The following is a 15,749-nucleotide window of genomic DNA, read 5'->3' on the forward strand; positions in this document are numbered from 1 at the left end:
AATTTCGTGCAAAACTGCACGAGAGCTATCTGCGCTAGCCGTCCCTAATTTCGCAGTGCAAGACTAGAGGGAAGGCAGCTAGTCATCACCACCCACCGAAAACTCTTGGGCTACTCTTTTACCAACGAACAATGTCATTGACTGTCACATATGCAACGCCCCTACGGCTGAAAGGGCGAGCATGTTTGGTGTGATGGGGACTCGAGCCCGCGACCTTTGGATTTCGAGTCGAGTACATTAACCATCTACCTGGCTATTTCAGCATTAAGGTTTTCACGGCTTATCACTTATATTACTATTCAATCGACTGATGAAAATTTCAACATTAATATATAATAATCTAAAATCGAATGGTGTGAAACAGAGAATAAAGGAAAATTAACTTGTTTCCACTAAATATAAGTAACAAACACCTGACAAGGAAAGTACAACAGAAAATAAAAAATGTGTAATATTGACAACTTGCGTAATATAAATTGAGATATTTTCTCTACGCCCCTCGCTAGTACAGCGGTATGTCTCCGGATTTACAACGCTAAAATTAGGGGTTCGATTCCCCTCGGTGGGGTCAGCAAATAGCCCAGGTGGCTTTGCTGTAAGAAAACACGAAACATATTTGCTTTATTCCCTATAAATAAACAGATATGGTATATCGTTTTAATTTTTCCGTTGAATTCAGTTTAGTTTTAGTCTTTGAACTTAAACTGTTCGTGCAACATTAAATAATTTGTTTTTGCAACATCATTCATCAGACAAATACCTTTCAGCAGCGGTTAAACAGTGGAGGTCATTTATATATTAATAACTGTCCATAACACAATATTTGGATATATATCAGTGTGTGTGTATATATATCCTCCATCTTAACCCCCAGTGGTATATGAGTATGTCTACGGACTCACACCGCTGGAAACCGTGGGGAGCAGAACACAGATAGCCCATTGTGTAACTTTGTGTTTAATTCCACGCAATCAATCAGTTCTCCATGTAATACTCTAAAGATGAGATGCTTCAGAAAATAAATTTTCAAGTTTCAACGAAAAAATGTTCTGCGAGAAAAATACTGCTTATAATAAATTAGGCCTGCTTAGGGTACGCGACTCGCACTCTGAGGGTCGCGAGTTCGAATCACCGTCTCACCAAACTTGCTCGCCCTTTTCAGCAGTAGGGGCGTAGGGGTGTTATAATGTGACGGTAAGAGAGTAACCCAAGTGATGGCGGTGGGTGATTGCTATCTTCCCTCTAGTCTCTCACTGCCAAATTAGGGATGGCTACTGCACGTAGCCATCGTGCAGGTTTGAGCGAAATTCAAAAACATAAGTTAAATCAAACAGAAGCTTTCAAACTAGATGGTTACTGATTTGTTACACTGATATCTCGTAAAAACACAAAACAGCAGAAAATGTTCTTCGTAAAGTAAGCTTATGCAGTTCTGAAAAACTCAAACAAGTTCTGATTGATAAATGTGAGTTCTTACTTCCTGGAATTGATTTCCGGCGGGTTTTTATAGTAGATTCTGTTCAAGTTTGGATAAATGAATAGCAATAATTTTTGTATGCTTAGTTTCTCAAAGTAGTTGAAAAGCATCGTTTGCTTTTTGAATTTGATCACTGGTATAAAAACTAAAAATTATTGTATTTTTTCAAAATTATTTTCCATTTGTAAAACTCACTATGCTAAAAAAATATTATGTGTTTAACAACATTTTATTAACTTTAATTCAAATTTCACTGAACTTATCAGAGATCATACTCTTCCTATATATGTTTATATACATACGTATGTACATACGTGTGTAATGTGTTGTTATTTGGATATTTCGACTGTACTCTCAATAATTTCAACCATAATCTAGACAAGCAAAATTTAAAAATTGGAGATTTAAAAATCTGCATTATTCACTCAAACTAGTCCCCCACTGGTACAGCGTTAAGTTTACGGATTTAAAACGCTGAAATCAGGGGTTCGTTTCCCCTCGGTGAACTCAGCAGATAGCCCGATATGGCTTTGCTATAAGAAAACATTCATTCACTCAAACTACGAAATCCTGTTTTGGCTCCATACTATTATTTAGAATTACATTTGATGAAGTCACGATAAGGATTTGTAGTTTGAGAAAATAATGTCTACAGCATCTCTATCCCAGCTTACTTACTCTTGTAGGAACTCATTTTGCAGGATTTAAAATTCCCAATTTTATTTATCTTTTTGCTGGTGTGTTTCTTTATGCTCAACTACAGGAAAATGGATTACTTGATACTGTAGCTAACTTTATTAATTGTAATGACAATGAAATTATACTGTTCATGATGGTTTACTGCAGCTATTGGCTATTTGTTCATATTAGTTTGAGATGTAAAATGTAAAGCTGCTGCTAAAGATTATCATGGAGCTTTGTTTAGGAATATAGTGAGCATTTAGTTTCCGTATAGCTAAATACTCATTTGTAATACATAGCAATGGGCAGATATACCCCTAGAATAAGACACAATCTTCACTAAGCGAATATAAAATTTTACTAACAGAAAAGCAGCCTTTTCAAATAACATGTGTCTAAAACATCGATTTCAATAAAACTTAGTGTCTTTTGAAGTAATTATTCTACGAATGTGAATAAAATTTAATATTATGTGTATCAATTTTTTTTACTCCTTCATCTCATACATGATCTATGGTTTGACTTCCTAAATAGACCAGTTGTATAGTGTATAAATCATTGAATATCTATATGTTACAGTCATTTTTTATTTATCTATTATTGGCTGGTGATTCCTATTTCACCCTGTACTTAAGCTTTTCACAGGCACACCAGATATTTGTAATAACATTAACTTCAATGGATAATGATAACCTTGTTCACGTTAGAAATATGATGTTGTTTAACTTATGCAAAATATAAAAAATACAAATCAACTTTACATTTAGTATCCTACAGAAAAGTTTGGGTGCAATATACCAAGTCGTTTTTGTTGTAAGTTCAAAAGAGAAGATAGTAATTACAAATTGGACGTTTTGAGCGGATTTTATTCTCCTTATAAGTTTAACTAGATGTTTGTTTTGTGCATCTTTATATGTGTTCAGCCTTAGCAGTCAATAATAAAGGTGTTAAAGTGTTTTATGGCTGAATATTTACTGTTCAAGGAGCTTTTCGCCCAGCTGTTCTATTAGAATTTTGTGCAATCCCTTGCGATCCATATTACGAAATGGTATCTATGTTCATGGTAATATATCATGAGGTTTGGTCAGGTCAGTCCAAAATCTATATATTAAACAATCTTTATATATGCAAAAGTAATCTTCATATGTGCAAAAAATTACAAATGTATTTAGAGCTATTATGAATATTATATTAACAAGATTAGTGAATTCAATTATAAAGACTAAAGGTTTGAATCACAACTCATTAAAGATTCCAGTTTCAAAAATATCGATTAAGATAAAAAAAAACTGTTATCCAAAAGGTTTAAAACTTCGAACGTTATTTTATTTATCTAACTTCAAGAAGAGAGCTTCACAGTACTTAAAAATAACCAAATTTATACTAAATCTATTTCATCAAAATTTACGTGACATATTCTCTACTTTTACAACTGTTTTATGAAAAGATAAATTATTGTAATATAATTCTAAGTGTAACAATATCCTTCGTATATATATATATTTGAAACTGGTAAAAAGTACGTCATTGTACAAAATTAAAAAGTTATATATATATAACTTTTTAATATAATATGAACTACTTATATTAAGCAGTTGTGTATATGTGTTTTCTTATAGAAAAGCCCCATCGGGTTATCTGCTGAGCGCACCCAGGGGAATCGAACCCCGATTTTAGTGTTGTAAATCCGGAGACATACCTCTGTAATAGCGGGGGGTCAGTTGTGTATATTAACCCTGATAAAGCCATAAAGATAGAAAGATGGTTAAGATTAAAAGTTGTATGTATATATATATATATATACACACATATATATAATTTTATTTAACAATAAAGAATCCAGAATTATTCATCAGCTTATTCATTTTTGTCAGTCTTTTTAATAATTTGAACTGTTTTTAGAATTTGTAACTTAATGAATTAAAAGTAAAAACAGTTCATATTTATAAAAAAAAATATTTACTTTTGTAGATGGGGACTATAACATGGAAACTTGTTGGTTTGCTATGTGGATTTTTGGTACATGCATCTGCACCACCAGTGTCCTGTAGTTTCAATCCTTTGTGCACTTGTGTTGCTAAGCAACAAGATATCAGCTGTGTGGATGTACCGTTTTTAAGTTTTCCAAAAATCCCAATTAAGGAAGTTTATCAGTTGACACTTGCAAAAACTGGTCTTTCAGAATTACATAATGACTCGCTTGACGGCATTGCTGTGTCTTCTCTCAGATTAATGTATAACAATCTAGTGACTTTGCCACTTCGTGCATTCCACAGCTCAGAACAAGTAATGACTTCTTTGGACCTGAGCTATAATCATGTTAACAAGTTTCCAGCTAAAGCTTTACTGAAATTATCTTATCTTCAGTGGTTGAACCTACATTTCAATGAAGTAGAGGAGTTGAAACGTGGTGCTTTTGAAAAACTATGGTCGCAATCTACAATTCGCAGCATTTTGTTAAGCAATAATCATATATTATTTATAGAAGACAGTGTATTTAAAAGCCTTTGCAATCTCACATCTTTAGATCTCGCAAACAACCACATTAATAAATTAGAGGGGCATCCTTTTCCAGATTCTTTGACTTCTTTGTCTTTATCTGAAAATCTACTGAGCTGGATTCCACCAGGTGTACTTTCTAATCTAAAAAATCTAAAACGGCTGAATCTTGGCGGGAATCTCTTGTCTTCTTTTCCAAGAAACTGGAACTTATCAGTTCGTCACTTAAATAAATTAGATTTTAGTCGGAACATTTTGAGGAAATTAGACAGCAATATTTTTAATGGTTCTTTTTCCGTGCACGAACTGAATCTAAGTTATAACTACTTGAAAGTATTGCCACTACAAGCATTTCGAGGTCTTTCTATCCAATGGCTATCTTTAGCTAATAACCGATTGTCTTCCATACCAGTTGGGGCCTTTGAAGGATTAGAAGCAACATTAATTGCCTTAGATTTGAGCTTTAACATGTTGAGAACATTTCCGAAAGCACTAAAAGAACTGAATCACCTTAAGAAACTTTATATTCATGGAAATCAGCTTCAAAATCTCAATAAGTATGATTTATATACGTATCGAGAGTACTTGGAAGTCTTAGATCTTTCAAGGAACTTTCTAAAAAATGTTCCAAGAGAAGGTTTGTTAACTTCTAAACGCCTCATTCGCCTGAGTTTACAAGATAACCAAATCACACAGGTAACTGCCCACGATCTTTATGGTTGGGGAAGCTCATTGTTATTCTTGAACTTAGCTAATAACCGTATTAGCTACATTTCAGAGAAAGCGTTTTTTCACTCGCCAAAATTACAAGAGTTGAAACTTTCTTACAATAACTTTGTCAGCATTGATTTCAGGATACTGTTTCCCCTTAGAAAGTCGTTGAAGGCTGTCGAGATAGGATCATTGTTCAAGTCCCATTATAATCATCCTGAAATAATAGCAAATTATCTAGATAAGATTGAATGGCTTCAGATGGATCATAACAAGATCATCGACTTTACACCCATGACTATGTTAGGATTAACTAAGCTTACCCACTTTGACCTCGAGGGAAACAACATAAAGGTGATTCCCCAGACTTTATTCAGAAAAGAAACACATGGTAACCTATCTAATGTCATTTTATCCCACAATGAAGTATTATTAACGGATTCTAAGACATTTAATGAACTTCCTCGACTCCGGAACGTGGTCCTGCTGGGCAACAGACTTGAGATTGTTCGATACAAATCTTTCTCAAGCTGTCCTATGCTGAAGGGTATTGTGTTATCACACAATCGACTTCGTGTTATAGAACCTTCAGCTTTTTACAATTTGACACGTTTAACAAACGTATTTTTACAGTTTAATAACTTATCCGGATTTTCTTTCAATATATTTAGCAATGTGAGTAACCCTGACTCTCCAATGCATGTTAATTTTTCAAATAACCGTATCAGCTACTTAGACCCATATTCAAGTGATGGGGATATCGATGGTGCTATTTATATTGAAACTTTGGATTTGAGCCACAACAACATATCAATCGTTCCAAAGGGTTTTTTTAAACGTTTAGAGATATCTTTTTATCGTTTATATTTGTCTTTCAATAATCTGAATGTTGTTCCTTCAAGTGTGTTTACTGAAGCTACCAGCCTTCAGATATTGCAACTGGATCATAATAGTATTGTATATGTTAATTCTACAGACTTTCAAGGAAATTCTCCAATACAGATATTAAACTTCAGTTTCAATAATATTTCCAGTATTTCTTCAGAGGCTTTCGCTGCCCTTCAGGAGCTGAGAATTGTTGATATGAGTTATAATAGGATAACAACACTGCCAGAAAATGCCTTTGTGGGAACTAAATTGGAAAAAATTAATCTTTCTCATAATATGTTTGTTCATCCGCCTTTAAGGAGCTTTTTACCAGTTAGATATACTTTGCGGTTAATTGATATTTCAACTAATCAAATTGCCGTGATCCATAGTAATGCGATTAGTCATTTTTATAGGTTGAATTATCTGAATCTGTCTTCGAATCAGCTAATACACCTGTCTGTAGAGAACCTAACTCAACTCATTAATCTTGATGTGTCCCATAATTCCTTTGGACGATTCGACGATGCACCTTTTTACCAAATGATATCATTACGGTCGTTGAGTTTAAAGAATACTAATTTATCTCACATTTCCTTTCTTCCGTTATTAAAGCTAAACGCATTGTCACTTGCAAATAACCTTTTGAAAAATATCTCTGAATTTGCATTCCGCCATCTACGACATCTGCGCCATTTATATTTGTCTCATAATCTAATGCAAGAAGTTCCGTATCATTTGTGGGACAATGTCGCCGACTTGCATACCTTGGATATTTCCCACAATCCAATTGAAGTCCTAGGAACTGTGAGTTTCAGCGGTTTAAAACGACTGGTGGAACTAGACATCCGAGGCTTAAACTTGAAATATTTGGATTCTCGAACGCTGTATGAACTCAGGTAAGACACTTACACATGCCTTAGCATGAAACTTGTTCCATTGATTTGACTTTATAATTGTGTACAAACTGAGGTTTAAAGTTGAGAAAAACATAATCTACAGTATACTTTCACATCACTTTTTTATTGGGTCATCTGTTTATTTCTTTATCCAGTAACGCTCATTAAAGTTCTGGAAAACATACATATATCTGAGAACTTGAGCTATTTTACTTATTGCTTCTAATAAAATCTTAATTATTCTACTGTTCACGGTATTCGTGTTTCGATAAAATCGTTTCACCTTACAAAGTTATTTGTGATATCATTTATGGCCTTTTTGGATATAAAGTACGGATACATCAATCCTCATATTGGAGAAAATAATCTGTTATCTAAAAACACCCTTAATATTTGTTTCTTATTTGAAACACACTGCGTTCCATTTATAGCATGAAGCAGAATGTGTAGGGAATAACATTCTTAAACGTTAAGTTGTGAAACATTTGAATATTTTCTATATTTGACATGATAACTTAAAAACATTTGTGCATAAGATTCTAATAAACTGTTTGCTTGTTTTAATATAATGGGCTATCTGGATTCTGCCTGCCGTGAGGAATCGAACTCCGGAACTTAGCTTTATCCAAACATACAACTGACAAAAACATTAATCAACACAAACAGATTTTTTCCTGCAAGTTTCTCAGTGTCACCCAAAACACGGATTAATACAGTCTTCGATGAAGTGTTCAATAATTAAACACAAGGGCCCTGCATGGCCAAGCGTGTTAAGGCGTGCAACTCGTAATCTGAGGGTCGCGGGTTCGCATCCCCGTCGCGCTAAACATGCTCGCCCTTTCAGCCGTGGAGGCGTTATAATGTGACGGTCAATCCCACTATTCGTTGGTAAAAGAGTAGCCCAAGAATTGGCAGTGGGTGGTGATGACTAGCTGCCTTCCCTTTAGTCTTACACTGCTAAATTACGGACGGCTAGCACAGATAGCCCTCGAGTAGCTTTGTACGAACTTCAAAAACAAACAAACAATTACAAGTGGATAAATTCTTTTACAGGAAATGTTAATTAATAACAATCGAAAACTGATGGATAAAACCTTTTATAAGAAAAATTCAATAATTATACAAATAAGTAAAAACCTATAAGGAAATGTTCAATAATTAACGAATGAATAAATCCTGAAACAGGAGATGCGCACAAATTTTCAGAATTTAAACATGCTTAACGTTATAATACAAAGAGGTCACTATTATCTGTCATTTATAACTTCACCCTTTAACTACAACACAACTCCAAAATTATGTAATCGCGCATTGGTTATGGGTTAGCGTGCCCAGACTGTGTACCTCGGGATTCATGATTTAATAGAAACGAACACTGAGTCATGAAGTCGCTAAAAGAGTGGCGACAGAACCCTTCTATAGAATGAGACAAAAGTAACTAAAAAGTTATTGTATTGGTTTATTTTGGGCTTGAGTTGTTGTATAAGTAAGGTTTTTTTAATTTTGCGTTTGTTTATGTTTGTTTCTTTATTTAGTATTTGGGTGTTTTCTATGGTTATGTTGGGTTTATTTGATTTGCAGCGTTCGAAAACGTGTGAAGGTGACTTTTTGTGTTCTGTGAATCTGGTTTCCATTTTTCTACTTGTTTCTCCAATATAAAAATCGTGGTAGTTATCACATTGTATTTTATAAATAATGTTGGTGTTGTGTTTGTCAGTGTATTTAAAATAACCAACATTTGGCAAAAAGTAATAACAAATTATGACATTCCAGTTAATACCAAATTTATTCAAAAACCAGGCACAAAACTAAGGTCTATACTATGTAAAAACTACACCGACATTTATAAATACCATAGTCAGGTGGTTAAGGCACTCGACTCGTTATCCGAGGGTCGCGAATTCGAATCCTCCTCACACCAAACATGCTCGCCCTTTCAGCCGTGGGAGCGTTATAATGTTACGGTCAATCCCACTATTCGTTGGTAAAAGAGTAGCCCAATGGTGGTGATGACTAGCTGCTAAATTAGGGACGGCTAACACAGATAACCCTCGTGTAGTTTTGCGCAAATTTAAACCAGACCAAAGGTCTTTATGTACAAAAAATGGGCAAGTTGTAACCCGACATCAAAAATAAGCCCTTTTTTTGGAGGTACTTGAATAAAAGTCGAGAAAACGTCCAAATATTAAGTATTTGTTTCTTTAACTTATTATTGTATGGCATCACCAAATCACACCAAGCCTGCATGACAGCACCAGATAATGTAATCATATATTCAGTAAAAGATAAGTTAATTTATTTTATTCAAATATGTTTGAAGAAGTTAACAATCACATTGAAATGTTTAAAATACAGAGTACAAACTACGGAGATTAAAAATTCAGGACAATTTGTATTTTATACCTTTTTTTTTTTTGAGGCGGGAGGGCAACTGTAATGAAAGGTCGACTAGAATTATATACTCGGGAGAAAGCCAACTTAGAAATTGGACACTTTTTGGTACCATGGTATAGATATATCAGACTGATTACTGTGACACTGAAGCTTAGAGAACTTACTTGGTGTTAGATGTACAAAGGACCGGTTACAGACTACAGAAACGCATGTAATTAAAAACCACCTATCCGCAAATATAGGAATGGTTCTAGAATGAAAGTTACGCGAGAGAAGCCATCAGACATATATAAAAGCTGACCGAACTAGTAAAATTTCTACAAAACTTGACCTTTGATTGGAGAGTTATTATAATCATTCTTTTGTAAACAAAAAGACAACCATACAGTGACTTTGTTAAATGGTAAAGAACAGAACACTTTGCACAGCAGAACGTTTACAACAGGAAAGAGTTTCCAAATCACACCTCAAGTCAATCCAAAACCAACTCCCTCATTAGTATAATGAGAAGTATGCTTACAAAACAAATACTTCGTATTCTTAGTGGCAATGTGAAGAACCTGGGCATATCTTGGGTATCGTTAACATGTTAATAAACAATCTTTTAAAGTTGATGAAAACCAGAAATTAGTAGCTATTCTGATGAGAAAGATGACTGAGAAAAAAACAGGAATCACAGCAATAGCTTTGGTGTGCCCAAGCACGTACCTGAAGATGTAGACCTAAGACAAGAGAAGTGGAACAACGACATGACGGTTCTGACAACTGAAATCATGGAGACATAGCTATAGATCATTTGTTGAAGGAAAATAGACGAAATATGATCATTGGGTAAAATATAATCTTCAGTGTGCCTAGTTTACGTATCGTTTAACCAAACCAAAAACAACTGCAATGCCTTCCTATATTGCCTGCTACAATAGAAAATTTCCCTATTTCACATACAAGTAGGTTCAACTATCAAATACACTATTCAAACAGTTTACTTAAACGGGATTCAACATTTTATACAAATTATAAGCTCTCGTATTTCACACTGCTTTATAGTGACTGTAATATGTTCGGTGAGCTCTTCAGAGAATTTGCACTTAAGTCATTAAAAAAAAAACACAAGTTGTTCTTAGTGGTAATATAAATTTTTTTGGGGGGTAAATATTTATATTACAAAATCAAACATTATATGTGAATGCAAGTATCAATTCACCATAAACTTTTGTAATCTTCCACTAAAGTCATAAGTCTGTATAACGTTACTATCGTAATATTTTACCTCGTGTAAAATACCAAAAATTTACGAATGTTTTTTTTTGTTATAAAATTAGTAACATCGTTTCTTCTATTAACAGGTTTCTGGAGACATTTAAAACAGGTACTTATGCCAATGTTCGATCGTTTCGCCTCCGCGATCTTCTTCACAAATCCGCTTCGCTCCGACGCGTGGTTGTGGAAGTCGAAGAATCAACTTTGTCACACCACATTCAATGGACGTTTGGTGCCAAGCTGCGCGATCTTACCATTACAGGTCATAATTTGCAGTATGTGTTACCCGATGCCTTCCTAGGTTTGCATCATACCCATGAACTCATTTTACGAATTACCGGTACGAGCATAACCCGACTACCACCTCGACTATTGCGCTACCTAGCAGATATTAGATATTTGACTCTAGATTTAAGAGGAAATCATTTACAGAAAGTGGAGCCTAGTGTTCTACAACCAGCAAAAGGGGAAACAGGAGGGCCTGACGGAACCAAACACATAACAGGTGTGTGTATGTATGTTAACCCCAGGAAAATATTAATTACCCGTCGATTTTTAAAACTATTTTATGAACCAAACTTTTTATAGGTACATTATCTTGTAGGTTATAGAGTTCCTAATAACGTATAAATCACAAAAAATGTAAACACAAGTACCATAAATATTGCATTTTATCCTACTAATTACTGCTTGAATTCTCTGTGTATCTTAACATAGAAAATAAGTGATTTCGCTCACTTATATTCGTTGGATCACTAATATATCTGTTGTTACAGACAGAATCATAAAATGACTCAGTATGATGGAATATACAGACCCAACCGGTAGTGAATGATATGAAAACAAGTCACTAATTTGAAGGCTAAGCATAGAATTAATAACGTAAATTCACGACTAAAAGTTAGTAATATATCCAGTTTATTTCAATGGTTATGTTACATTACAGAATAAAAAGTTATAAATCTAATGCGTGTTATGGTTTAATTATTTTGTCATCCAAAGAATCTGTATCAAATAGGACTAACCAATATAAAAATACATTTTCACACTGGATGGTTATTTTATAATACTGACGATCTAGCGTCTCATGTTTTCAATTATTTTACTGTTAAACTGTAAGTTTTAAATCTTATGTTTATTAATGCTAATGTCGATATCATCCGAAACAATCGCTACGTAATCCAGTCTGTTGTATCAACATAATTAATTACATGATCTCATGTTGACTGAATGACTGTTTTAGAACAACCTTTTATAACAACATCCATATTAGGTGAATAATAATAACATTTTGACTAGTTTCGAATAATTGGAGCCATGACTGTTGTATATCCTTTTCAACTGGTATAGTGTATTAAAGCTAATGTGTTTTATTCCGAAACATAAACTGACAAGCATTTGGTCAGAGTATTTACGTTACTTCCCAATATTTTCTTGTAGATACGAAACTCAACACACAAAAATACGTCGCTTTTGTTTTTACCATCATATAATCAGAACATTGAAGTTAGAGTAATGTACAAGTGTATACAGCTCTGTTTATTACTTGCATTTTTCATCGGCTGCACTCTCCGTATAAAGAATATCTCTTATACTCCGTTATGTATTGAAATTACTGTCGTTATAATCACAACTTCAATAAAGCCCCACATAGCAGATCATAAGAAGTTTTAATTTACATTTGCTTGGTCGTTTGGACGGAAACTTCATTCACACCAGCGTTAACAACAAGAGAATGTTTTTGTAACGTCACTTTCTTTAATTCATGCGATGGTTTTAACGATGCAGATCAGTTTAACTTAGTGGTGCAGAAGAAGGAACAAGTAGAAGTAGAAACTATGAAACCAGATCTTCGCTAAGTCACACTTAAATTTGTTGAGCTCTAGATTTACATATTTACTACAAATATTTTTGTTCAGCAATCACTATCCCAGAAATATATACATACACTTGTTAATGCAATCTTTGCCTTAAGATATACATATATTAACGTGAAAGAAAAAGAAGATAAATGGTAAACATCAGTAAAATTTAACACCAAATGATAACTACAAAGTGATTTTCTTTTCTTTTTTTTACTTTTGTCAATAGGCGGCGTCTTGTTAGAAAATAACCCTTGGAAGTGTGGCTGCGACCTAATCTGGCTGTCTCATTGGTTACGCCGATGGATGCGAGAAACTTTAAAAGTTCAAACGTTACATTTTGATGCGGTTCTCTATGTGTATAATTTAGCAAGACGAAGCACGTGCACAGTCCCTGGAAGAAACACTGAAATATCCATAATCGACTTAAGATCCAAAGATATGAACTGTTTAGAAGACCATCACAATTTAGCTGCAGAGACCAGCTTACATTTCCAAGGTTCTTTTGTAATTTATGGGTTGGTAGCTATGCATTGGTGTTCTAATTATGTCCCGTGATCGAACGCAGAGTATCGCAGTGTCTTCTTTATACCTGTTGTACCTCTAAAAATATCTTATTGTTTTGTTCATATTCTAAAAAGCAATAAAGTTTCGATACTTTTTGGTGTTCTCAAATCTTTATACAATGTTTTGTTAACCCGAAATTCCTTTTCTTAACCGTCTTCTTCAAAATTCAAGTTTTGTATCAATATGATTACAAGTAGTATGTATCTATAAATTGATTCCAATAACAAACGCGACTTACTGTATTCTTTTAGTGAATCAGCCTAAGTATAAATTTGTTTGTTCTATGATGTATAATTTTCTTAGTCCCATCAGCTTATTTTATTTAATTTTAATATTTTATTTCGACGATAACTTCACAAAATAGCCCACTTAAATAATTTTAAAAAATCATAAAATTGTACCAAAAATATTAAACCGAAAGACAAATTGAGAGAGGGAGTAATAATATAACTATTTTCAGAATTCAGTTTCGTAGAATATTTAAATATAATTTTACACACCATACTGATCTGTATTTTCTCCTCATGTGCTTGTTTTATTATAGCAAAACTACTTCGGGTTATCTGCTGTGTCCACCGAGGGGAATCGAATCCCTGCTTTTAGCGTTGTAAACCCTAAGAATTACCACTGTCCCATCGGGTTAAATACTATCTAATATTAGAATGATTAATATTTTCAGTCAGTTGCGAACGTTTTGTTTCAGATACATTTGAGATATCTGCTATGTTCACCACAGGGAATCGAACGCTGGATTTTAGGATTGTAAATCCCTACATTTACCGTTGCACTACTGGAGAATAATTGTAAATTTTGAAAAGTTTCGTTAAAAAGGAAGAGAAATACGTCACATTATACCTGAATATTGGGAAGTATTTACCAACCGTACAACAATAAAGAAATACAAGGAATATCTTAAATGTATATAACATTTGGGAATTTCCCATCTGTAGTTTTAAGCACTTAGCATATGACTGGTTTATGCGTAATAAACAAATTCCATAATTGAGTCGAAAATCCTAGGTAGGTGAGTTAGGCACCGTTGAAGTGCTCCAAATATCCTTTAGCAATACAAGTTTTAATGAAAGTGAAAAAATAAACAATGCCTTGCAAAAACATTCGTTTCTGCAGTTTTCACATTTTGTTGCCGTCTGATACTGCAGTTATGAAACTCTCAAATGGGACTTTAATATCTACATAATCCACTCCAAACTGAGAAGTCCAAAAGAACGCTGATATTATGTACGCAGGGCCATCGAGAGCCATTATGGGCCCCACGGCAGCAAACATTAAGGGGTCCACACACCAAGTGACAAAGCATTATATATAGGCAATAAAGCTTTATTAAATATACATATAAAGGCTGAACATATACACTAAAACGACACCATTACCGATACACACTTGTAAATACCTAGGGCATCGATGCTGTGATGAGAGTGATCAAAACAAAAATCTGAAAATACACACTTTATTTTTTTAAAAATACAAGAACAAAAAACAAAATATAATCCAATTTAAAGCAATGGAGCCTTGCGTGCTTTAGTCTTAGTAAACATGTCTATAATTGTTTCAAAGTCCACTCTCCTCGCCAGACGAGCCTCCACAGCTAGTGTACCAAGACTTGTGAGTCCATTCTGGCACATAGTAGAACGCATGACGTTTTTCACTCTAGAAAGTGTGCTGAAGGAAAACTCGGCCTGCGCAACTGTGACGGGCAAGGTATAAAAGATTTTCAGCAGGACCACGATGTTTGGAAACAATGCCTCTAGTTTCAAGTTGTTAAGCTTATTCAGCAACTCAAGAGGTAGCAGGGCATTTTGACCAAGATTCGCTGGGTGAATCACTCGCATGTTCCAACTCCTGTTCTAGGTCTGCCGATACATCCGCTTAATATTTCATATGTAGTGTTTGTGCAAGGTCATGAATAACTTCGGATTTCAGATGTGGATACTTCCACAGAACACCAAATATTGACTCCAGTTTCATTGTTGAGTCATACTTGTCATATTCCCAAGGACACAATCAAGGAGAACAAAGAAGACTTCGTGTCTGAATTTGTCTTTGGATCACAGTCTGTAGTATCTTCTTTTGTCTCATCTGCAAACAACTTTCTCTTCTCCGTCGTTTTTCCGTGAACGATAGGGAATTTTTGATGCCATAGTTTTTGGCAACTAGCTTGGACTCGTCCAAAATGGCATTCCAGTTATCCCTCAAGCACTTCAGATCTGCGATGACACTCTTGATATTCTCAACCTCTATGTCTAATGTTGTGCCTTGCTTGTAGGACTTTATTCCTGTAGTCAATTGCCATCAGGATTTTCAGTCAAACAGAGGCTATAATAACACATTCAAACGATCCAAGATACCTAAGTATACCATATAGGTCTGCTTGCGTTTCTGAAATTATGTTCATTTCGAGTACGTTTTGAACAGCTGTCTTCAGTCCCCTATGTGAGCCGCAAAAGGCCGGACACTATCAACCGGTGCAGACCAACGTGTCTGCGGTAAACTTTATAGAGAGCAACCGATGTT

The 15,749-nt window shown here is 34.5% G+C and overlaps 1 protein-coding gene across 1 annotated transcript; it reads left to right on the forward strand.

Moving 5' to 3' along the window:
* Window positions 1–3,929: 3,929 nt before the first annotated feature.
* On the forward strand, window positions 3,930–13,343 carry LOC143234861 (uncharacterized). The gene is made up of 3 exons (XM_076472554.1): window positions 3,930–7,134; window positions 10,875–11,293; window positions 12,880–13,343. Exons 1-3 carry the CDS (start codon window positions 4,130–4,132, stop codon window positions 13,206–13,208), a joined length of 3,753 nt encoding a protein of 1,250 aa, XP_076328669.1. The 5' UTR covers window positions 3,930–4,129; the 3' UTR covers window positions 13,209–13,343.
* Window positions 13,344–15,749: the final 2,406 nt, after the last annotated feature.

This window comes from Tachypleus tridentatus, chromosome 12 (assembly GCF_004210375.1).
Source record: "Tachypleus tridentatus isolate NWPU-2018 chromosome 12, ASM421037v1, whole genome shotgun sequence".
In the NCBI taxonomy this organism is placed as follows: domain Eukaryota; kingdom Metazoa; phylum Arthropoda; class Merostomata; order Xiphosura; family Limulidae; genus Tachypleus; species Tachypleus tridentatus.

Bases quoted from the DNA above. Each gene is read 5' to 3' on its own strand.
- LOC143234861 (XM_076472554.1), top strand. From the start codon at position 4,130: ATGGGGACTATAACATGGAAACTTGTTGGTTTGCTATGTGGATTTTTG. The intron at 7,135-10,874 runs GTAAGACACTTA...TTCTATTAACAG, and splicing joins CGAACGCTGTATGAACTCAG to GTTTCTGGAGACATTTAAAA. The intron at 11,294-12,879 runs GTGTGTGTATGT...TTTTGTCAATAG, and splicing joins CGGAACCAAACACATAACAG to GCGGCGTCTTGTTAGAAAAT.